Raw genomic sequence first — 24,409 nt, 5'->3', positions numbered from 1 at the left:
GAGTTGCGACAGCAGTAGCAGCGACGGTGACACGCTTCCTCTTCGTTGCGGCACGCTTCTCTCCGATGCGGTGCAGTGCGACAGTTCCAGCGGCGACACCCTCCTTCCGAGTTGCAGGCACAGCGACGGCGACACGCTTCTTCTGTTTGAGTCGCGCTTCCAGCGACATACAGTTCCTCAGAAGTCCCAAAACAGCAGCAGGCACTTCCACAAGAACTCTGGGGAGCTGGGGAGGTGAAGTCTGTTGTCCCTGAGACTTCAGCAGGAGGCAAGCTCTTTTCCAAACCCTTGGAGATTCTTCACAAGTTGAAAGCAAAGTACACAAAGTTACTTTCTGCTTCCTTTGGCAGTAAGGTAACCACTGCAGGCCAATCCCCCAAGCAGCACTTCAGCTTGGGAATAGTCTCTCCTCAGTTTCTTCAGGTTCCTCTCCTCAGTAAAGGATTCTTCTTATAGTCCAAAAGTGATCTAATTTCATGGGATCAGGGTCCCAATATTTATACCTCAAAATCCTTTGTTCTCTCAGGGGAGAGGGGCCTTTGCCCAGTCCAAACCAGTTCTGAAGCACTGTTTACCAGACTTCTCCTTTCCTTTCACAGTACAGGGCAGGCACATCAGACACCCCACAGGAAGTGTAGCCAGCATTGTGGAAGGCAAGTACAGTCCTGGAGCACTTTGTTTACAGGACTCCTTCTCTTCTTTCAGTGTGCAGGGCAGAGACATCAGCCGCTCCCCAGGGGGTGTAGCCAGCATTGTGGAAGGCAGGCACAGCCCTATTCAAGGTTCAGGTGCAACTCCTCCCTCTCATCTAGATGCAGATCTCTCTATTCAGCACTGGGTGACTCAGCCTGTCTCTTGGAATCCCCCAGCCCTGTCGCTCACAAAACCAGACAAAGGAATACACAACCTAGCAGAGGCAGGTTTGAATGGTTAGACAATCAAATACCTACTTTCTAAAAGTGGTATTTGCAAACACAGAATATTAAAATAAACTTCACTAAAATATGTATTTTATTATTCTGAGTCCAGGCATTCTAAACTCGAATTTCTACCATGTTCCTTGAGTCTGTTAGGATTATAAACATGTAATAATCTAACCGCCCATTCTGGCCTATGGAGAACAGGTAGCCTTGCAATAGTGAAAAACGAAAATGGCTGTAATTCACTATTAGGACATGTCACACACATCAGGGCTTGTCCTACCTTATACTTACAATGCACCCTGCCTTTCGACCTACCATAGGGGTGACTGATATGAAGAAAAGGGAAGGTTTAGGGACAGGCAAGTGGGTGCACTTGCCCAGTCAGCATGACAGTACCAGACTGCATGCAGGCTCTGCAATGGCAGACCTTAGACACACTTTACAAGGCAGCTTATGTGGGTGGCACAATCAGTGCTGCAAGCCCACCAGCAGCATTTGGATTACACGGCCTGGGCACACTCAGTGCACTGTACTAGGGTCTGACAGGTAAGCCAAACATCCAATCATGGAATCACTAATCCATACATCAATTTACAATAGGGAGCACTTGCACTGTGGCACTGGACAGCAGTGGCACAGTGCCCAAAGCATCTAACACTAGAAAAAACACATGAGGCAACAGCAAAAATGGAAGGGAGACCCACGCCAATGGTGCCGAGTCTAACACTCGGACTCAGACAACTCGTCACAACACCCACTCACTCCGCCGGCCACACGCTGGACCCCATCTTCTCAGCAAGCACCCATGTCTCCTTGGACCGCACCACCGAACTCCACTGGACCGGCCACCTCTGCATCCACTTCACCTTCCGGAAACCTACCACCGCACCCAGCTAATACCTCGCCGTAGCTGGGGCAAGATCACCAAGGACCAGCTAACCACCGCCCTCACCCAGTGCCCACCCTCAGACCCCACCGACCCCGACACCCCCGCCTGCAACCTCAGACGGTGGATCAATGACTGCGCCAACACCCTCGCCCAGCTCAAGAAACCCCCCAACACCCAGACCAGCAAGAGAGCCAACTGGTTCACCGAAGACCTCCAGGCCTCCAAGCGAACCTGCCGAAAACTGGAAAATAACTGGACCTGCGAAAGAACACCAGAAAGCTACACAGCCCACAGGAACGCCACCCGCCGACACCACCAACTCATCAGATCCGCCAAAAGGACCACTTTCTGAGACCGCATAGACAACAACGCACACAACAGCAAAGAGCTCTTCGGCATCGTGAAGGAACTCTCCAACCCCAGCTCCAACAACAACGACATCCCACCGTCACAAGACCTGTGTAACTCACTATCCACCTTCTTCTATCGCAAGATCGCAGACATCCACGACATCTTTGACACCGTCATCTCCCCGGCAACCACTGGCACCCCGGCCCCCACAGCCACCACCTGCACCAACCGCCTGCTCGCATGGACCAACATCAACGACGACGACACCATCAAGATCATGAACACCGTCCACTCTGGATCCCCAGAAGAGCCCTGCCCACACCACATCTTCAATAAAGCCAGCAGCACCATCGCACCCAATCTCCGGAAAACCATCAACATCTCCTTCAAGACAGCGACCTTCCCGGAGAGCTGGAAACACCCAGAAATCGACACCTTACTCAAGAAACCCAAGGGGGATCCCAAGGACCTAAAGAACTTTTGACCCATCTCCCTGCTCCCGTTCCCAGCGAAGGTAATCGGAAAGGCCGTCCACAAACAACTGTCCAGCTTCCTCGAAGAGAACAGTATCCTGGACCCATCCCAATCCAGATTCCGTAGCAACCACAGCACCGAAGCTGCCCTCGTCACCGCCACCGCCACCGACGACATCAGGATCCTGCTCGACAACGGAGAAACCGCAGTCCTCATCCTCCTGGACCTGTCAGCTGCTTTCGACACAGTCTGCCACTGCACGCTAAAAACACGCCTACACGACGCCGGAATCTAAGAAAAGGCCCTGGACTGGACCACCTCCTTCCTCACTGGGAAAACCCAAAGCGTCCGCCTCCCCCTCCTTCCGCTCAAAAACCACCAAGATCATCTGCAGCGTACCCCAAGGATAATCCCTCAGCCCAATGTTGTTCAACGTATACATGGCACCGCTCGCCCACGTCGCCCGAAAACACGAACTAAACATCATCTCCTAGACTGACGACACCCAGCTGATCCTCTCGCTCACCAAGAACCCCCACACTGCCAAAACCAACCTCCACGAAGGAATGAAGGCCGTCGCCGACTGGATGAGGAACAGCCTTCTAGAGCTGAACTCGGACAAGACGGAGGTCCTCATCCTCGGTTCCACCCCCTCAGCTTGGGACGACTCCGGGTGGCCGACCGCACTAGTAGCACCCCCTACACCCACCGACCACACACGAAACCTGGGATCATCCTCTACTCCACACTCTCCATGACAAAGCAGGTCAACGCCGTCTCCTCCTCCTGCTTCAACACCCTCCGCATGCTATGCAGGATCTTCAAGTGGATCCCCACCACAACTAGAAGGACGGTCACCCAGGCCCTCGTCAGCAGTAGACTGGACTACGGCAACGCTCTATATGCAGGAGCCTCGGCCAAACTCCTGAAACGGCTCCAACGCATCCAGAACGCCTCCGCACACCTGATCCTCGACATCCTGCGCCGCACCGCAGCCACATCACACCCCACCTAAAAGATCTGCACTGTCTCCCCATCAACAAGAGGATAACCTTCAAGCTCCTCACCCACGCACACAAGGCACTCCACGACACCGAACCAGCGTACCTCAACAGCCGACTCAGCCTCTACATCCCAACCCGCCAGCTCCGCTCTGCAGACCGCGCCGTTGCCACCGTCACCCGCATCCGAAGAGTGACCGCCGGCGGCAGATCATTCTCCCACCTCGCCTCCAAAACGTGGAACACCCTCCCCATCCGCCAACAGCAGACCGAAGACTTCTTAACCTTCAGGAGACTCCTCAAGACCTGGCTTTTCGAACAGTAGCAGCGTCCCCCCCAATTGGCCTTGAGACCCTCACATGTATGTAGTGCGCTTTACAAATGCCATGATTGATTGATTGATCCGCAGGGTAAATCAGCTATGCCACTGACAATCTTAGTAGGAATTTGACGACTCCCGAAGGAAGTTTAGATTTCCCAAAAAGTTACAAGCCAGCACAACAGTGAAAGAGGAAGGAAGTCACCTGGAACCACCCACCAATATGTAGCTTTCAGAGGAGGAACAATAACAGTTCTATGAAGAATTATAGTAGTAGAAGCAAATGGTAAAGTTGAAAGGCACTGCAGAAGGGTTCCAGGAAGATATAGAAACATGCTCACCAGATGAGAGCATAGATTCTTCCCGAACACAGCCCTCACCAGTGGGTGACATATCTGTGTACAATGACTTTATATTAAAGAATTGAGGACTCCTACAAGGTACAAATAGTGGAAAAAGTAATGCTTCCTCCTAGAAACCATACTTCCTACACAGAAAAGGATCCTGCATCTGGTTATGCAGCCAATCATTCGATACCAAGAAGGCGAGGCCTTCAAAGAACCACATGAAGATAACAATGGCGAATGGAGGCAGACCTTTCAGAAAGCTGATTCCCCCCTCCTCCCACAACAGACGTATCCCACACAGGATGAGGTGTGCACATGGGATGTAAGGAGTCACAGTAACCCTCAAGAGGCAGTAAAGCACATAAATATCCTGGAATGTAAGACCGTGTTTCTAGCTCTGCAAGCCTTCTACAAACACATCTCAGGAGTACAAATACAGAAAGACAACATGACAATAATGTATTACCTGAACAAGCGAGGGCAACAAAATCCTTTATATATTCCAAACTAGCAGAAGAGATTTGGAGGTGGGTGATACAAAGAAAGACAACACTGATGACAGTACACAGTAGAGGCATGCAAGGTAAGCAGACCGGAATGAGGTTCACATGAATGGGAGCTCAACCAAGGTATAGTCTAGACAATCTTCCAATAGTGGGCAACACCACTCATACACTTATGCGCAGTATGAAAACTCAAAATGCCTCAGAGTTCATGTCACGGTTACCCTCACCAGCAGTCTGATGGGAAAACCCTGTTGATAAATTGGTCAAGAATATTTGCATATGCCTTTCTACCAATTTCCCAGCTATCTCTAGTGTTAAAAATGTGCAGGCCACTATGACAGTGATACTAATTGCTCCACAGTTGGCCAGACAAACCTTTTTTTTGGGCTTGGCGTAGCTGCTGAAGGGCAGAATATTAAGAATATCTGTGCAACAGATTCTCCTAACTATGCATGAGTGGCTGGTTTGCCACTCAAAACCAGCCTGCCTCCGCGTAGCTGTATGACGTCTAAGTACCTAGAATTTTGACATATGGGCCTATCCCCAAGATTAATAGAGGTATTTAAAGAGAGTAGGAGGGTGACAATGTCTAAATGCTATATAGCAAAATGTAAGAGATACATCCATTGGGGGTATGAGGAAGAACACCCAAGAATGCTCAAGGGACTCTACTGTTGCGAGATACCTATCGCACTAAATGAACAAGCATTTACAACGCAATAGGTCTCGCATTTGCAAGAGTTTGAGCTATTGGCATTATAAATGACAATGCTTTTTATTTATGTGTTTTGAACACCTGCAAGCGGTGCGTAAACAACCACTTTGTACTTAGAGTCTCTGCTTATGAGAAGCACATGAAAAAAAAGCATTGTCATTTTCAATGCCAATAGCTCAAACTCTCGCAAATGCAAGAACTATTGCATTGCAAATGCTTGTTCGTTTTGAAGACTGCGAACGTGGACGCCACAAGCTGATCGTAGCACATTGTGCTGCTAGCCTTACCCTGCCTCACCTTGTACTCCCAGAAATAACCCACATGCAACATAGTGCTTGTCTGTTAAAGAACATGTGTAGTGTGCATTCCTATAATGTGTATGGAAGCACTTTCCAATCTTTACATTTCTTGGATTTGCATTGATCAAGTCAAAGCGGTCCGTGGATATTGATTTTGGGTGCATTACATATTGTTTAGGGGTGAGTCATATCGATATGTCATGATCTGTCCACCTGACGTATTAGCAGGGCTTTAAGTGGGATGAAAAAACTGGGGGGTCTCTCAAAGGGGCATGGCCAATGTAACTGGGGGCGTGACTTAAAAACACCTAAGCTAAAAAATCAGCGCTTAGCATTGTGTGCCCCGAGCTGTATTTTACTGTTTCTGTCACTGCATCCAGATATATGATACAACAAGTAGCATCCTACCTACAACAAGTCAGGATTATTGGCTTTATCAATCCGTTGCTAATTGCATAAGATAAATAAGCAGCAACTATGGCTTGTATGTAATATTGAAAAAGCTTCCACTTAAAGCCCTGGTGACAACACGACGATGTTGCTGCACCTGCGTTTCAAAAAGAGAAGGGAAATCCAGGGAAACAATGACTCTCTTTAAAGGATTTCCCTTCCCCTACAATGCTCACCTGGCATGACGTCATGCCGTAACTTCTCCACTAGTGAGAAGTGAGCAGTGTGAGCAGCACACATCAATGTGCCGGCTGTCTCTGCAGTCCGGAAAAAACACGGACTACCTGTGCCAGGGCACAAAACAGAGCCTGATAGAGACCCGTTTCGAGGCCCCCTTAAAAAAAAACTGGCGGTGCGCAAACCCAGTGAGACCCGGCCCACTTAAAGCTCTGCGTATTAGCTTTCTTCAAGAGCCACAAGTGGTATACACAACAACACATTACATTGAAGAATCCGCCACAAGAAACTGGTATTGAGGGGACAAATATATGGGGTAGAAAAGATTTCAGGTAAAAAAAAATTACAAAAATTAAATTTCTGGTACTTGTCCCTCACCTATCCATACATCCACGAATCTGTCTCCCCAGAATCCTTTGCCCAAACTGAGATGCCACAAAACACAATAACCTTGCCTTGCATTTTGGGAGACGGGAGTGGACATTCACTGTTGCCTCTCCCGGGCTGGACCAAGGCTGTTTGGGAGATATTGCTGACCCCACCCAGCGCTGTACACCGAGGTCACTCAGCTTAGTAACAAAAACAAAGTCTGTGGGGTACAGTTATGTCCGGTATTCCTCTCCACCCCCCTCCGCCATCGCTATATCTCCTTAAAAGACAGGTGTTCGTGGCTTCCATTGCTAATCCAGTTTCGTTCTCCCCCCATGAGATGCTGGAGATGGTGCAAACTACCCCAAGCTTGAGCCTCGCTTTGGCGCCCTTCACACGGACAGGCCCCGGGGGGGGGGCGGCAGCCTTCAGTGTTACAGCTTCATAATCTGCCCCCGCATCTCGCCCCCAGAAAGGGAGCCACCTGGAGCACTTTGTAGTGCGGCCTCGCCTAATCCTCACCCCGTTTATCTTATAGGGCGCAGGGTTTAGGGTTTAGTGGAGCGCCCGCTCCTTTCTCAATCCGTGGATCTCAGATCCCGGTACCTTTGATTGACCTTCAACTGTCAGCTTCGTCAGGCCAAAGTTTGGTGAAGCAAACAACCCACTAGGTGGCACTCACCATCACATGCTGAAGGATGGTCGCGTCCTGGCAACCCTTGGTATCAGCATGGCAGGACACAGATGCCGACAGGATCAGGGGCATCCTCTATTATCTCATCGGAGCCTGCATCGCCCTGGCATGCTCCTGGCATCATCAGGCTGTTTGTTTCTTACACGGGTCCTTCACAGGCCACAAGCTCTGGCTGCAACCTTCTGGGCCTCTGAGCAGTGTGGCGGGCGAAGCTAGGATGCACTGTAGCCACTCTCTCAGCCACAGCACCTTGTCTGGTTCTGCAGGTGCTGCAGATACAGGCATGGAAGAACTGGTGCTGCCTCAGCTTTCTCCCCTGATGGCGCGGTCCTAACATGGACTGTTGGCATGGTTGTGCAGCGGGATGCTTTTCACCAGCCACCACTCATCTTCTTGTGCACCACGTGGTGCATATCAGGTGGGTGGCAGCTGCTTTGCTAGGAGGCTTACATGCTGGGTATGCTGGGGTGTTGCATGTGCCTCACTGGGAGGGCCCCCTCCTTTCGCCAGGATGGATAGTGGCGGGAGGTGGGGTGGGTTGCTTTTCTGTTGGAGGACCGGGTCACTTAAGATCCTTCTGGGGAGCTTAGCTATGCCAGAGCTGCAGCAGCATGCTGAGTGCAGTCTTGGCGCTTCATAAATTGACATTGCATTGTCCTCGCTCACCTTAGCTTTGCTGGTGTTGTGCTTCAGGTGGAGAGGGCACCTTGTCCTGGTGTGCTTAAACCCTTTTCTCAGCTCACTATTCTCTTCGGGCCGGTAGGAGTGCTGGATAACAGCAGGCAGGAACTGCAGGGGCTATTTTCCCCCGCAAAGCACTACCAGCATCACGGCACAGACGCTTTACTTTTAATGTTAAAAGTAAAGCGCCGGTGCCGCGATGATACCAAAAGTAAAGAAATAGAAAAAAACATCTATTTCTTTACTTTTGCTATAATCGCGGCACCCGCGTTTGACTTTTAATTTTAAAAGTCAAGCGCGGGTGCCGCTACTATAGCAAAAGTAAAGAAATAGAAAAAAATATATTTTTCTTTACATCCGCGAGTTGTGCGCGCGCCACAGCGAACATGTGTTTTTTCAATTATCGCGCCTGTGTCTGGGCACGATAATTGAAACCGCATGGGCTTTGGTATGCATAACAGACACCAATAGGCCGTGGGTGGAGCAATGCGCACGCCTTTGACCTATTGCGTGCTCTGTTAAAAATAAACTCACACTCAAAGCCCAATTACGGAAGACAGAACAAAAAACACATGCACGAGCGTGTACAATTCCAGGGTCCATTTCTGAACCCCGGACAAAAGGACTCTCGCTGCACGATGCACTGCTGCGCAGTGCAATGCTAGGCGCGAGACCTAAAAACTGACCTGCAAATCTATTAAGGAACACCTGGTGGCTATAGGAGTATACACAAGGAGTATTGTGTGCAAAAGCATCTCCACCTTTCGAGTATTCAAGACATTCCTACAAAGGGTAAAGAGAGTTGCACAACCCTAGTCTGCACCCTGCCCTCCCCAAGTGTGGAACCTTAAACTGGTACTGAAGACTCTTTTTGCACAGACAGGACAAAAATTCCTTGACCGTGAAAACTGCCTTTCTAGTTTCTACCACATCACACCGAAGAGTAAGTGAGCTTCAAGCGGTCAGGATGCAGGTGTCATACTTACATATACACAAGGACAGGTTGGTGATGAGGTCTAACTTGCAATTCCTACCCAAGATCATTTTGCTTATCTTGTAATTCCCCATTCTGGGCCTAATTTGGTACTCCATTGGTTGCACATATTAGCAGCTTTACGCTGCCTTTGCTTCGCACAGCCACACATCATACATTTGTTTTTGTGACGTATTATTTATTTCACAAAAATACACTGTGTATATTGTTTGTTATTCAGTGACTCTTCTTAGGATTTAGTCTGAATATTTAGGTCGAACAACATGGTGTACTGTTTTTTAGGTCTCGCTGAGTCAGCGCGCATGCACTGCTCGTAGAGACATTTAGTAGCGGCGTTGGGTTTGGGAAGTGCTCCCAAAGCGGCGACCAGCTTGCTAGAAAGTGCACAAGTACGCACGCTTGCGCGCGCATTCCTTGCGTGGTTTAGCGCGTCATCGCGATCACTTTCGCTTTTACAGCGATCGTGATCGCGATCACTTTCGTGGCCAATGCTTGTTTTTTTTATTGCCGCGCGGCGTTACTTTTACGGCCGTGCGGCCAACACGGGCACTCAAATAAAACCGCTACTCAAATCAGCAACTCAAGAAAACAGCGTTTTTTTCGGGGTTTTTTCATATCAAAGCATTATAGACTCGAACAGTTTGCAAATCCTGCCATCTAGTGGTTTCGTGAGAAAAGTTACCCTAAAGAAATCCTCTGTAGCGAGAAAGCTTTCGTTCTGGCAATGCCGCCACACCCATCACCCGAGTGTGTGTGCAATGGCGCCGATTCACCAAAATGTCCCTACTCGGCTATTTGTGAGCGGTCTTAACCTTTTATTATCTCTGTGACCTGTCATTCTCACCTGTTGCTGTCTCTTTCTTTCTCATCCATGCTGTCTATCTTTAACGTCTTTCAAACTGATCTCCTGATAATACGCATCTCCCCTCATCTGGCTTTCTCACCTATTCCGTCTCTTTTTTACTTAATCACCTTTCTCCCACTTGTATTACTCCCTTACCTTTCCCAGCTGTCCGAATATGCTCTACATATCGCTCACCTTTCCTCCTCCATGCCTCCCATAGCTGTCGTTTCTAACCTGTTTGTGTGTCTTACTCTCCAAACCGTGTAACCACTCTCCATCATCATACTCAACTGTGGCACTTTCTCACCGCTATGTCAACTGCCTCCCTTCTCTCACGACCGCGTTCTCGCCTACCCGACTCTCCGATATGTCTTTGTAACCTGTCTCCTAATCACGCTTGTCTCATACAAACCTTCCCTTATCTCTGAGCTGTCTCCCACTCATTATTGTATCTATCGCGTCTCTCAACGGTCTCCTCTGCCTCGCCTTCTTTCTGAACAGACTATCACTATATTCTCGCCTCTCCCGCCTGTCTGCCCACTCTCTCAACCGCCTCCATCACTGGTCTTACCTGTCCAGCTCTGACTGGTGCCTTTCCAACACGCCCTCACCTCCCTCTTCCTGCTTCTCCATTCTCTATCACTCTATACCTGTTGTCACTCCCGTCTATCCCTTTCTCTTGTTCTAAGTCATCTTTCCCATTTGCCTCTAGATCACATCTCTCATACTGGAATCCTGTCTCTCGTGATTTCCGCTCACTCTCAGCTGTCTCCAACAACTCCAAGTGCCATAAATAGCAGAGAAGTATACGTCACCAGACAGTAGATAAGCATCTTAATGGGAATGGTGTGTTTGCCGCGTGACTGAAGTGTATGTGTGGCGTAGTTTATGTGGATGCGTGCGGTTGGTGTGTGTGCAATACATGCCTGGTGGGTGTAGAGTGGGTGCGTCGAGCCTGTTATATGTTCATGATGTGTTTTCGCGTTGTGTGACTGATGGGTATGCGTGTTGGGTGTTGCGTGTGAGTTGTTTGTGTTTGCGTGATCTGTACTGTGTGTGTGGTGGTTGGTGTGAGTTTGCTGGGTACATGCCTAGCGGGTGTAGTGTGTATTTGTCAAGTTTTTTTATATGTACATTACATGTCTAATTGTCTGGTATGTCTACTGAGTGTGCTATTAACGTGTGATTGGTGCGTTTCATATATTGCCGATAGTTGCACTGTGTGTGATTGATGTGCGGAGTACATGTGGTGTGCGGGTTGCAAGAATGTGTATTAAGTGGTGTGATTGGATTGTACGCATATCCATGAGTTTTCATTCCCACTATCAGTTACATTTATTTGAAGGTGCTTCATTTGAAAACATCAGTTGGTCGGCTTGGTATTTCACTTCAATATTACAGGGCTGCAGTATTTCTTTACAGTCACCTTAGATCTCGCAGTGGAAACTGTTTTTGTCTAACATCACACAGTGTCTGTGCTGTTTGTATGTTTTCTGCCATAATGTCAACAGCTGAGGAAGTTAATTGTGACATCACACGCACCTTGGCCTGTGAATGGAGGCCACAGAATAGTCAGTTATGTCTTGCATCGTGGGGGATAGTAGTGAAACGTCCCAGTATATTTCCAAACAGCACGTGTCCCTGAGTTTCAATTAGACACTAAAGTATCAACAAGCATTGGCATAGCCAATAGGGCTCGCCTTTGGAACCTTATATGTGTTTAGCCATGCAACAGTTAATGATGTTGCAGTAAGGATATTGTGCTGCATAACTAAATACTTATAAGGTCCCAAAGGCGAGACCTATTGGCTATGCCAATGCTTGTCTATGCCTGGTCAGCAACATAGTCTTTAGACTATTTTTTATTTTTTACACATTTCAAGATCGATTGCATTGAAATTATTGACATTGACATTATGTCGGACCGAAACATATATTAGTGCTAGATGTCTTTTACATATTCATCCCGTCCATACATATATTGCAAGTATAGGACAAAGCTATAAGCAGCGTATTTCCTGAAACATGTGATGGTAATCAGTATTGAATGTTAACAATCCCCCTCCCCCCAGCCCCCGATTTGACATTAAGTGTTCAAATAACTTTATTGCGTGATTTAAAAAACCATTGCAAGTACAAGATTTAGAAGGTATCAAAAGGTGTCATTTAAAATACGTTTAAAAGTTCATTTAAAAGAATGAATAAGTAATATTCAATATGGGTAAGTAATATCAGATATGGGTAAAAGTGACTGGTGAAGCCTGTGCATTCAGGTCTTGTTACAGCTTAGTATATCAGTTAATGAACATACCATGTTACTGAGTAATGGACGGGTATAGTCCCGGGCAATAAGGCTCAATTTTCTAGCCTTATACTTGTGCAGTCTCGAGCGTTGTGCGGCCCTTGCCTCCTCTCGTAAATCAACAACTGTGCAGCTGTGATATGCCCCTGCTCACTGCCACCAAGGGCCTTACACCGCCTATGCCGGATCTCCTACCGGGTCGCACTCGCCTGGTCACAGCCTCATGGGGCCATCGCCGATATCAGCCGGTGGCCCATGCACCGGAATGCTCCACACCTCACTAGATCGTGGTTGCCGCGTCACTACAATATCGCCCACCATCGACTCTGGGCGGCAACCGGGGCCCTCGATCGTCCCCTGTTGTTCCCGCCCGAGAGTCTGTGTAGGCCGGGCTCGACCAGCACAGGCATTTGATAGCTCTCCCCGGGCACGGGCCCAGACAGCTGCACACTTCGCTGGGTGTTGTAGTGTCTCTGGCCGTCTCACCAACAGTCAGACCCACCACGCAGCAGCCCATAACACATCCACAGGGACGCACCATGTCTTTGCTGTCAAAATTGTCAGCCACAGCAGCCGGTAGCTGCCCCCCTCAGCAACAGCTGGCAAATATATATTGTTTTATGCCCCGATGGAGCTCCTGTACCGGCAGTAGAGTGGGATTGCCAGGTCCCAGTCTGGTAGCTCTGTGTTCAAGCTAACGCTATCATCAGTGGTTAGCAACGCCCCCCTAACATCTTTAAACATAATACAGTAGCACAGTTGCGGTTTTCTAATACAACAGTTATTATTATATAAACTGTCTCAGCCCCATCGAGGTCAAGGGGAGAGTTCCTACAGAGAGACCTGTCTTGAAACGGCGGCAGCAGTCTTGTGTAAATTGACTTTTCTCCTATGATGCGGGTCACGTAACCACACCTACCAAGTATGGGGTTCGGCGCTAATCCTAGAGATCACCAATATATCTCTGTGCTCACAGAGTGTGAATAGGCCTAGATAAATATATTAATTGCCATGGTCGGTTGTTCATTGTTTGCAGCCTGTTAGTAATGTTGATTTATTTTCTTAGTTGACCAGTTGCCACAAACTTGCTTCAAAATAGACTACGATTGTTTCAGTTAATACACTGTACACTTCCTTTGTGTCTTTCTTTGTTTACTATGGACATGCATAAGTAAGAACGAAAGGTGACAATCTGTTGCCACAGTTCCTTTAGGTACTAGAGGTTCATGTTCCAGGTTTTATGCAATCACCTGCTACTCTGGAAAGGTTAGGAGTGCAGATGAGGCACTGTGAACTAGTCCGAGTTGGGCCTGCAGGTACTGACGTGGTAGAGAGACTCAGTCCCTACATTCTGACATCCCATTTTCGCAAGCATAGTACTGTTTCCAAACAAAATCTCTGCAACAGTCTATGTTAACCAGACAATACATCTTTACAAGCCTTCTTCCAGCAACCAAAGAGCTCGACAGAAAGAGCACTAAACTAGGTGTCAGGTGGAAAATAATTTGTAACATGCAGGAAAAAAAACTGTTTAGGAAAGGGAACCACTTCTTTGTATCATTTGCACCTGCTAACAAGGAAACACCAGTCACAAAGGGCACCATCACAAGATGGATAGTTTAAACAATCCACATTTGCTACAAGGAGGCTGGTATGGCATTGGGGACAGAATCAAGAATACACTAAATTAGGAAAAAAGAAGTAACACTCCAAAATTAAATCAATCTAAGTCTGTATTTAAGGATAAATCCATTTGTTCTTTTACATTTTATGGTGTTGAGATGACATAAAAGGGCTGTCAAAGCACATTAACATACAGTTTGTTCCAACAGCGCAGGTGATATAGTGAAAAAAGTGCGAAAAAAGTGCTGAATGTGAATAAAATATATACTGTGCTGAACGAATTGCTGAAACTGGTCATTCAAAGGAAATCCCTCCCTTATGTCATCTCAACACCATAAAATGTAAAAGAAGATATGGATTTATCCTTAAAGACAGACTTTGATTGATTTAATTGTGGTGTGTATTTGATTCATGGTGTTTGCCTTTCTTCGATTTTCATTGATTATTACTGAAAAGGTGGGAGCATTGTCGTTTATTGTTGTTTCAATCAATCAATCAATCATTTGTAAAGCGCACTACATACCCGCAAGAAGCTGGGGGGGGGGCTACTAATCGAACAGCCAGGTCTTGAGCATCCTCCTGAAGGTCAGCAGGTCTTGGGTCTGTCGTAGGCTCAGTGGGAGGGTGTTCCATGTCTTGGCGGCTAGGTAGGGGAAGGATCTCCCGCCGGTGCTTGTTCTTCGGATGCGCGGGACGATGGTGAGTGAGAGGTCGGCGGAGCGGGGCTGGCAGGTGATGGGGCTGTGTGTGCATTTTGGGGCTGCCTTGAAGCAGGTGTGGGTCCCGCCGGGGTTGAGGGCGTGGAGTATGCTGGTATCGTAGCGGTGGCGGTCGTCGTGGCGGGAGCGGGGGCCAGGGTTCTGGCGCTGGGCGCGGTCCAGGCGCAGACAGGCTTGCCTTAGGCGTGCCAGCGGCGCGGCTGGCATATATGGGGAGGTGGGAGAGAGGAGCAGCTGGGAGGCGGAAGGCGGGGGCAGCGAATGGGCAGTGGGCAGTCAGGGGGGCGGGGTCGCAGGGGACACAGCGGCGTGGGCAGTGAGGGACGACGGAGGGAACAGAAGGAAAATGGGCACAGAATAGGGCAAAAGGGCACAGAAAGCAATAAAAAACGAGTGTCACAGAAGGCAAAGGGGCACAAAAACGAGGGGGGAACAAGTGGCACAGAAACCAAAGGGCACAGAAATCAATAAAAAACGAGGGTCACAGATGGCAAAAGGGGCACAAAAACGAGGGGGGAACGAGTGGCACAGAAAGCAAAGGGCACAGAAATCAATAAAAAACGAGTGGCACAGAAGGCAAAGAGGACACAGAAATACGGGGCAGCTGGGAAACAGAAGGCAAAAACGGGCAGAGAGGCACAGTGGCAGCGAGGGATACAGAAAGGAAAACCGGGCTGGGACACGGGGGCAGCGAGGGGTACAGAAGGAAAGAAAACGGACAAGGACCACGTGCAGGCATCGGGGGAAGACAGACAACAGCAGTCAGACACAACAAAGAAATACAGGCAGTACAGTAAAACAGTAAGGCGGAAGATGAACAGACTTACGATTCCTCAGCAGCGATAGCTGGGGCAGGGACACACAGGCGGAGCTGTGCGGAGGGGGAGCAACCTGCCTGGTGGGTCAATGGTTGTTTGTTTCTATTGGTTATTATTCAGTAAACCAAAATCAATTCTGTACCCGGCAAAACTAACTTTTTCCACATTCTTGTACACCCAGGTTCTTCGGGGCACTGGGTCACCCCATTATACTAGATGTCCTCTTGAGTTAGATGCAAAAATCAATTATTTTCTTGGGTAAAGCTAACTGTGCCATTTCCATTGAAAGACGCAGGTCGCTGCTCATCAAGCTGGACCCCAAGCTAGGTGAGCTAGCCACACTGAAAGTAGGCCAGGTGGCACAGGGCTGGCTTTTTGGCGACCCGCTTGTGAAAGAGCAACAGCAAATTTGTCTCCATCTTCAACTCCCTCGACAAGGCTCAGTCAACAGTGAAAAGCATTGTCAATGCCCGAGTTTGCAGTGGGGCCGGCTGCGCTGGGGGGGCTCATCTGGCCGTTCCTCCCCAACAGCATCCGGCAGAGGCCAACAGTAGCAGAGGGGACAGTGGCAGGATTCTACACCACAAAGGTCGTGCCCGACACAGGGGTCTACGCAACGGTGCTCGCGGCAGTGGAACTCCTGCCTCCCACTGTGTTGTTTCCCCAGGTATTCCAAGCATTGCACGAAACTTGGGGTCCGTTCTCGACCGGCCTGTTTGCGTCTCGCCTCGACCACCAGCTGTAGCTACGGATGCGTTCCTACAGTATTGGGCATTGGAACGGGGTTATGCCTGTCCCCCTTCACCACGATCCAAGTGCACTAGCAGAAGGCGGAGCTGGTGGTAATCACCATGGTTTGGGGATGGCAGGTATGGTTTTCAGTTCTCATGGGACTTTCTTGGGCTTCTCCAATCCGTCTACTCCCACTGCCTCATCTCCTGAGCGATCCAGCAGGCAGTTCTCACCCTCTTTTAGTGAACGACTCCCTCCCGCTCATGGTGAGGAGGATTAAAGGTCTTATTGGAAGGCCCCAGACCTTTCGAGAAGCACTGCGGAACTCCTCTTCCGAGCCTGGGCAGATGGCACGGTCAAGCGATACCGATCGGCCTGGTCTCGTTGGATGGTTTGGTGTCTGCGACGGAATCTGGATCCTGTGGGGGCAGGCATTGTCCACATCCTAAACTTTCTAGCCCATCTGGCTTTAGAAGGCTTGGCTTGTAGGACAAATCAGTACCTTCCGGTCTGCAATTTCGGCTGGCCTTGCAATTGTGGCAAACCAACCGGTTGGAGAGCATCCATTAGTGAAGAAGTTGTTGCATGGCATCTTGCTATCTCTTCCCCCAGAACCGAGGCATTATGGGGCACATGCATCAACCTATTTAGGAAGTGCAAACGGTGCGAATCGGTAAATTTGGCCGTTTGCACTTCCTAAATACGTTTTTAGTATGCATCAAGCATTTCTGGAAAAATCGCTATTTTTAGCGAATTCTAAAAATGCAATTGCTCTTAAGGAATCGCAAATTTGTGATTCCTTAAAAGCAATGCATGATTAATTTTAAAATTGCGAATTCGCAATTAGGGGGGGGCAAATTACCACGAGGGTGAACCTCGTGGTAATTTGCGAAAAAGGTTTAAAATGCTCAAATTAGCATTTTAAACACTGTCATGTTACAGACACACATGTCCTTAGGACATGTGTGTGTGAAACATCCATTTAAAAATATATTTCAGGGGTGCAGGGGGGGTCCTTTGGACCCCCCCCTGCACCCATGGAATGCATTAACATTTTGCGAATTCCAATTTGCGAATTCGCAATTCCCATTGATTCCTATGGGCCTTTTGGCCCATAGGAATCAATGGGAATTGCGAAATCGCAAATTGGAATTCGCATAATATTTGCGAGTCGGTAAAAAATGCGATTTTTACCGAATTGCACATTTTATGCACTTTCAATCATGCATCCCGTTTTGCGATTCCTTATTTGCGATTCCCTAAAAATCGCAAATTAGGAATCGCAAAACGGGAGTTTGATGCATGTGGCCCCATGTTCTCCCGGATGTCAACAAGGTCTTAAATCTGCTGTCAGGATAGCCAAGCAATAAAAATCTGTCCCGTAAATAGCTATCATCTAAGCTGGCAATGTTGTTGTGCTTTGTGTCCTGCCAACAATACTCGGATGTCAGAGCCCTCGATATCTCGGGACAGTCTTTCACTCCTGATGGAGTCACCTTCCATGTGTCTCGCTGTACCAACTGCCAGTCGTGGGTGATTTCGTATCCGGCCTTTACAGAGCTACCCAAACTCTGTGTGGTACGATGCATCAAAGCCTACAGATGTGCGCACCCATGGTGAGAGACAGTTGCTAATTGCCTTGAGGAGACCCTTTAGGGCTGTCTCGTACCCAACTAATGTGAGATGGGTCCGATGGATGATGCTGGAGGCCGACATCGATGCGAAGATCTTTGTAGCACACTCAACAAGAGGTGCAATGTCTTTGATGGCCTTCGTGCTGGGAGCTCCCTTGGCGGATATCCTAAATGCAGCAGATGAGTCTTCATATTCAACTTTCAACAGGTTTGATTTTAAATCAGTCTCCTTAATTGCGGCCCTAGTGGTGGATAAGCTTTGAACTAACCTAATCCTCGCCTAGGTGTCCTGACATAGAATGAAACATTTCCTAGCTTTCGTAACAAAGTTTTAATTCTCTTAAGAACACAGAGGCGAGGATTAGCCCGTCCTCAGGATGTATCATGACCCACCTGTGTTATTGGACCCACGTCTGGATGTAAGTAAATTATTTTCCTGGTTCCTCATGTCTTAATAGAAATGTTGTGCAAGATAGTTTAGCTACACGCAGTTATTTATTGTTGGCTGTCCAAAGCTAACCCTTTATTTACCAGGATTTGTGTTGCTGGGACTCTAGAAAGAAAATAAAAACCCCTATGCAAGGCTTGTTCATATCCGCATTGTAATTGGATTCTAATTATATCTGCAGGAGATAAGTCTCCTGCAGATATAAGATTCTGGGTCCTGTTGAACTATGTATAGACCTATTGTGTGCCTTTTATCTGCAACATTAACTCCCTTAATGTTTAGGGATAGTACTTTTGAAAGATGTGTTTTGTAAAGTGTCTCGTGTAGTAGCCCGCCTGTCTCACCACAATCTGTGTTCACCGTAGAGCTGAGTAATTCCCTCCACCAAGTTCCCAAACAAATTCAACCTGTTCTTTCCCCTCAACCAACAGCGTTTCTGTACTCCAGGCACCTAAGTTATTGATGCATGGATAGGAACTTTTCCTTCATTCATAGAAAACTTATACTAAACAGTAATTTAGTCTTACGAAGTCCATTTGTCAATGTTTTATTTGCCGCCATCTCCTCCCACCTATCTCTCCCTCCCCTCATCTAATCCTCCTCCTTTCCCCGCTCTGCCTCCTCACCCGTCACCTCTACCCCTCGCACTCCCACACCCTTACTAGGAACTGGACTTATTGTAATAGCTATGGCGGAGGTCTCCAAACATTTCTGAAATTAGAGCTACTTATGTTCCATAAAATTCTCCTGAGTTACTAATATTATTAGAGATGTAATAGTAACTCTTATACGGTTCCTTCAAATTTAGTAGGACTGTATTCGGCCAAAAAATGATCACCGTATAGAGACTGAGTCTACTTATATCATCAGTAAATGCTGGTTTTGGCTAGTTCACGGGACCACATCTGAACTCCTAACCTTCCAGTGTTATAGATGTGGTTGGTAACCGCACATATGACCACTTCGATTCCCAAGGAATTCGTGGAAACCGATCTAACCCTTTTGTTCATCACTTTTGCCTGCCCAGGGTGTCACAAAGAAAAGATACAAGAATACATTTTCAAATGTGTATTGAAAAGATTACATTCTTGTAGCATGAGCTGCGATTATTAGGCTAGGGTGCTTCAGGGGCCCGGAGACCCATCAGTAGATGACGAAGAAGAAGACACCAGATTGTTCCTTTTAAACAAGCTCCGCTTCAAGCTCGTGCGACCCATGACTGCAACAAACTGGAGGAGTCACTCCTCAGTAACCCCACTATATGGCTGAATAAAGACCATGCCGGCAACCAATAAAAAATTGCCACAAAAAATGCCCCCGATTAGTAAAAAATGCCAATATGCCCAAAATAGATAAATAACAGGTCAAAAACCCGGCCTGCCAGGTCTCAATCTATGTGCACCGTAAATGCCGCCTGCAGTCTCAACCCAGAAACACAGCTCCAGCTGCAGGAGGACGGCCGGACTCCATTGCAGCTTCCTGTGTAAGTGCTCTGCCCCTCGACCACGAGGAGACACAGCACACTGGGAGAACGCTACTGAGGGCACCCCCGATGGAGAGACCAAACCGAAAACTTCCTGACACTGCATCAGAGAGAAAGCCAAAGGTAAGTCTCACCTAGAGAGACAAAAAGAACAGGTGGCGGTTGGGGTGGGTGAAGTTTTTTATGGGATGGGGTAGGTCTAGAAGGAGGCAGGCCTTATTTGTAAAGAAGGAAGGCGAGGGAGGGACTGGAGGTAATATGACAAGGCAAAAATTGTTGGTCTGTTTCACATTACTCAAGCAACATGTTTCCAAATAGATTATCACTCTTGGCAAAGATTCTGTAGCCACTCACCTTTGTACGCACAAAGTCTGTAAATCACTAGGCTACGAACATTTATTATACTATAAGTGGGTCCTCTTGAAGGATCATTTAAATTGATGTTTATTTTGCAATAGTTAAATCTTTCATCTAAAATATATAACAATATTACACTGGATTTACAGCATTTCCGTTTGTCAAAACTGACGTTGGTTTGAGAAAAGAAGAGGCAGCAGGTCCAATTTTCATTGACCATCTTGGAATTGAAGTGAGAGAAAGCAGCAGAGACCCGAATGTAGGTATGTTACATATTTTCCTCAGTCCATACCTTTCTGGAATCCGATGGTGAAAAACCCATTTACAGCTGGCAAAAACTATTCTTTAATATTGACCTTGAGGGTATAGTCCAGCAATTCACCTGTCTCAACAAATTAAACCTCTTCTTAATTGGTGCATTTTTTAGAATGCGTGATCTCTTCCCTGATCAAATAACTTCAATAGGTGAAAATCTTATGTAATTCTTCGCTAGGTCCATTGGACCATATTGCAGAAATGGTATAGAGAATTCTGCCTGCGCAAAACATGTATTTACTGAGGGTGCCATGCATACTTGTGCTGTGTCATGTGAATGAGGGACTTCTCTTTTGGCATTTGCTTACTTGCATTTTAGATACTTGAACAATCAAGACCCCCTGGTGATACCCTACTTGTTCTATGAGAGGGGTATCCCACCATCCTCTCACTCACTCAATTTAGGTGCTCATAGCGACCTTTTAGTTTATGGCCTGTTCAGCCCATATGCAAATCTGGCTAGAGCTGTGTATAGGTACAAACAACAAAATAGAGAAGGCCAGGTCCATGGTGGTGTGCTGCCATAGGCGGTAACTGGGATTATACAGGTATGTGTCTGGAAGGGTGTATTGAGTCATACTGGGCTATGAAATTCCCATCAGACCACCCTCGTGGCGGAATTACATCATATGGGAGTAAGTAGTCGCTCCATTCATCGCCCTGACCATCATGTGATGGTGCGGAAGAGGATAGCGACATATTGGCCACAGTGTTGCTCAAAGAGTAGTACTAGATGGGTGCAGTGCTCTAATAGTGCTGCTAACTAAAATTGACTACCTAAACTCAAGAGTAGTTAATAAAGGGTGGTGTAGGTGTCAAGATTAAAATCACGCCTAGTAGTTAAGGAGTAAAACTACACTGTGGCGCTGTGCAGAGTGGTCAACTAGTTTCAGCTTGATGGAAAGATACCCCAGCTTTCTTCAGGACCTTATAAGTAATAAGCTACTGCAACAACCAGTGATAAGTGCAAAAGTGACAAAGTATAATTTAAATTAAGTAGATAATGTGCAGTGTACTTGAAAGGGTCATCTCTCTGCCCGGAACCTGGAGCCCCAAGTATCCACTGGAGACAGAAAGATAATCTTCTTCCTGCTTTGAAATAGCTGGATGGCGTCAGATGTTGTTGTGTGCGCCCCCGAAGCTTCTTGCCGTTTGTTTGGGCATATATATATGTCCAAAACCTCCTCACAACGAAGAAGCAGAGGCCACAACGGGGGACTGTTTGGAAATACTTTTCTTCAAGACAATCTGGCATAATGCATTTCGGCTTCTGGGGCCTTCCTCGGATTCCTCTGCTTCTTCGTTGTGAGGAGGTTTTGGACATATATATATGTCCAAACAAACGGCAAGAAGCTTCGGGGGCGCACACAACAACATCTGACGCCATCCAGCTATTTCAAAGCAGGAAGAAGATTATCTTTCTGTCTCCAGTGGATACTTGGGGCTCCAGGTTCCGGGCAGAGAGATGACCCTTTCAAGTACACTGCACATTATCTACTTAATTTAAATTATACTTTGTCACTTTTGCACTTATCACTGGTTGTTGCAGTAGCTTATTACTTATAAGGTCCTGAAGAAAGCTGGGGTATCTTTCCATCAAGCTGAAACTAGTTGACCACTCTGCACAGCGCCACAGTGTAGTTTTACTCCTTAACTACTAGGCGTGATTTTAATCTTGACACCTACACCACCCTTTATTAACTACTCTTGAGTTTAGGTAGTCAATTTTAGTTAGCACCACTATTAGAGCACTGCACCCATCTAGTACTACTCTTTGAGCAACACTGTGGCCAATATGTCGCTATCCTCTTCCGCACCATCACATGATGGTCAGGGGGATGAATGGAGCGACTACTTACTCCCATATGATGTAATTCCGCCACAAGGGTGGTCTGATGGGAATTTCATAGCCCAGTGTGACTCAATACACCCTTCCACACACATACCTGTATAATCCCAGTTACTGCCTATGGCAGCACACCACCATGGACCTGGTCTTCTCTATTTTGTTGTTTGTACCTTGACAGTAGGGGCGCGAGTAGACAGGTCGGTAAATTATTTCCCCTTGACCCTCTGCAAATTTGTTTTTTAGTATTAGAGCTGTGTATATACAATGTATGCTACTGTCTGTGTGAATGTTAAAGTTACTCTTATGAGTGGTTGCAATTTGGGACTGCACTCACCTTAGTCTGGGCAATCACGCCTGTATCTTTTTGAGTGGTCTGAATTATACCCTTGCATTTTGGCTGACCGTTTCACGCTTTCAATGCAACATACTTTTAAAGTATGCAGCTGCCCAGCACTATGTGATCTTTGAATAGAGTCTCTTATGGACCCTATTCAGACTTGGTTCAGAGCACTACATCAGGGTAAGCCAGTGGTGTGTGTATTTTACATAATACAGATTTGTGGGATTGTATTAACACTTATATTTTGCAAGTTAGAATGTATATTTTTGTATGTTACATATAGAATTATAGATTGGTAACAGTGAATTACAGGGATGTTTTTCACCGTAGGGTTCTGAGTGACATCAAATGAACAACCATCAATTAATCAAACTGGATTTATTGAGCGCTACTTCTCACCCATGAGGGTCTCCAGGCGCTAGAGGGGGAGGGACGATCTTCTGCTCTGAACTATTTGTTGAAGAGCCAGGTTTTCATTCTCTTTCTGTGCTCCAGTAGTGTTTGTGATAATTGAAGAAGTTGGGGGAATTTGTTCCAGAGTTTGGGGGCAAGGTGGTAGAAGAATGGGCCGCATCTTCTGAGGATTCAAGGGTAGTGTGCCAGGTGGAGGGAGGAGAAGCGAAGCTGTCTCCCGGGCTGGTGGAGGTTCATTTTCTGGTTGAGGTAGGCTGAACCTTCGTGGTGGAGGGCTTTGTAAGTGTTGGTGAGGAGATTGAAATGGCAGTGCTATGAGGTGGGGGGTCCGTCTGAGGAGGCAGAGGACTAGCCTAGCGGCCGCGTTCTGGATTCTCAGGAGCCTCTTTGAGAGTTGGGTGGTGTTCCCTACATAAAGGGCCTTGCCTTGGTCCAGGCGGCTGGTGATGAGCGCCTGGGCGATTGTGCTGCTGGTGTCTATGCTGTTTTCTTCAGCATGCAGAGGATGTGGATGCATGCAGAGGAGACGGCGTTCACCTGTTTTTTATTGGTAGATTGCAGTTGCGAGTGATGCCTAGATATTTTGCGTGTTCTGTGGGCTCGGAAAAGGGTGCCAACACCGAGAGCAAAGCTTAAGTTATCTATGATGTCATTTAGAACCTTGAGGTGCAAAACATCCCATTAATTCACTTTTTACCCATCTATAATTTTATGTTATGTATGGCCCCTAAAATCATCTACCCCTGCCTTTAATTACTGCGTAGGGGCAGAGGAAAATGGGAGAGCTATTTATAACATGCCCTTTCCACCTTGATGCAAATGTGTAAATAATTGTTTAAGGTATGTGTGCTGTAGATACACATGCTTTGTATACTCCTGCCATCTAGTGTTGGGTCCGGCTGTTTGCAAGTTTTTTTTAAGAAGTGTTTCCAGTCACAAGGCAAGGTGACTCCTCCTTCCAGTGATAGTGCGCATGGGCATCAACTCCATTGTTGGATTGTTTTTTCCGCTATCTGGTTCGGACGTGTATTGCTGAACTCCGGTTTGAAACCACTCTTCGGATTCCCCTCAGTGCGCAATCCACTCTACCTCCAACGGTATTGTTTCCATACACGTTCCTTGTTCGCCGCGTATCGAATCGCTTGACAAACTCTCCAATTTTCGATCGAAAACTTTGTGAGTGCCCGTCGGGCCTAGCCAAGTCAGGCCAGCCTTCTGATGATGGAACAGACTCCATTCCAATTCTGTCCTGGGTGCCACGCCAAGTACCCTCACACTGACCTACATCAAATTTGTAACGTGCCACTCTCCGGAGCACAAGGAGGAAGAATGCGACACTTGT

At 47.3% G+C, this 24,409-nt stretch overlaps 1 protein-coding gene across 1 annotated transcript in view; it reads left to right on the top strand.

Annotated features, from left to right (window-relative positions):
- LOC147708370 (uncharacterized) overlaps positions 1-24,409 on the top strand; it is a 727,732-nt gene that overhangs the window by 490,411 nt on the left and 212,912 nt on the right. Inside the window, exon 5 of the mRNA XM_086927094.1 lies at positions 20,299-20,412. Coding sequence (XP_086783220.1) covers positions 20,299-20,412 — 114 coding nt within the window. The remainder of the gene's footprint in view (positions 1-20,298; positions 20,413-24,409) is intronic.

The sequence above is a fragment of the Lissotriton vulgaris genome, chromosome 6, assembly GCF_964263255.1.
Source record: "Lissotriton vulgaris chromosome 6, aLisVul1.2, whole genome shotgun sequence".
Classification (NCBI taxonomy): domain Eukaryota; kingdom Metazoa; phylum Chordata; class Amphibia; order Caudata; family Salamandridae; genus Lissotriton; species Lissotriton vulgaris.
The sequence above is the reverse complement of the archived record's forward strand: the minus strand, read 5'-3'. Positions and strand labels throughout refer to the sequence as shown.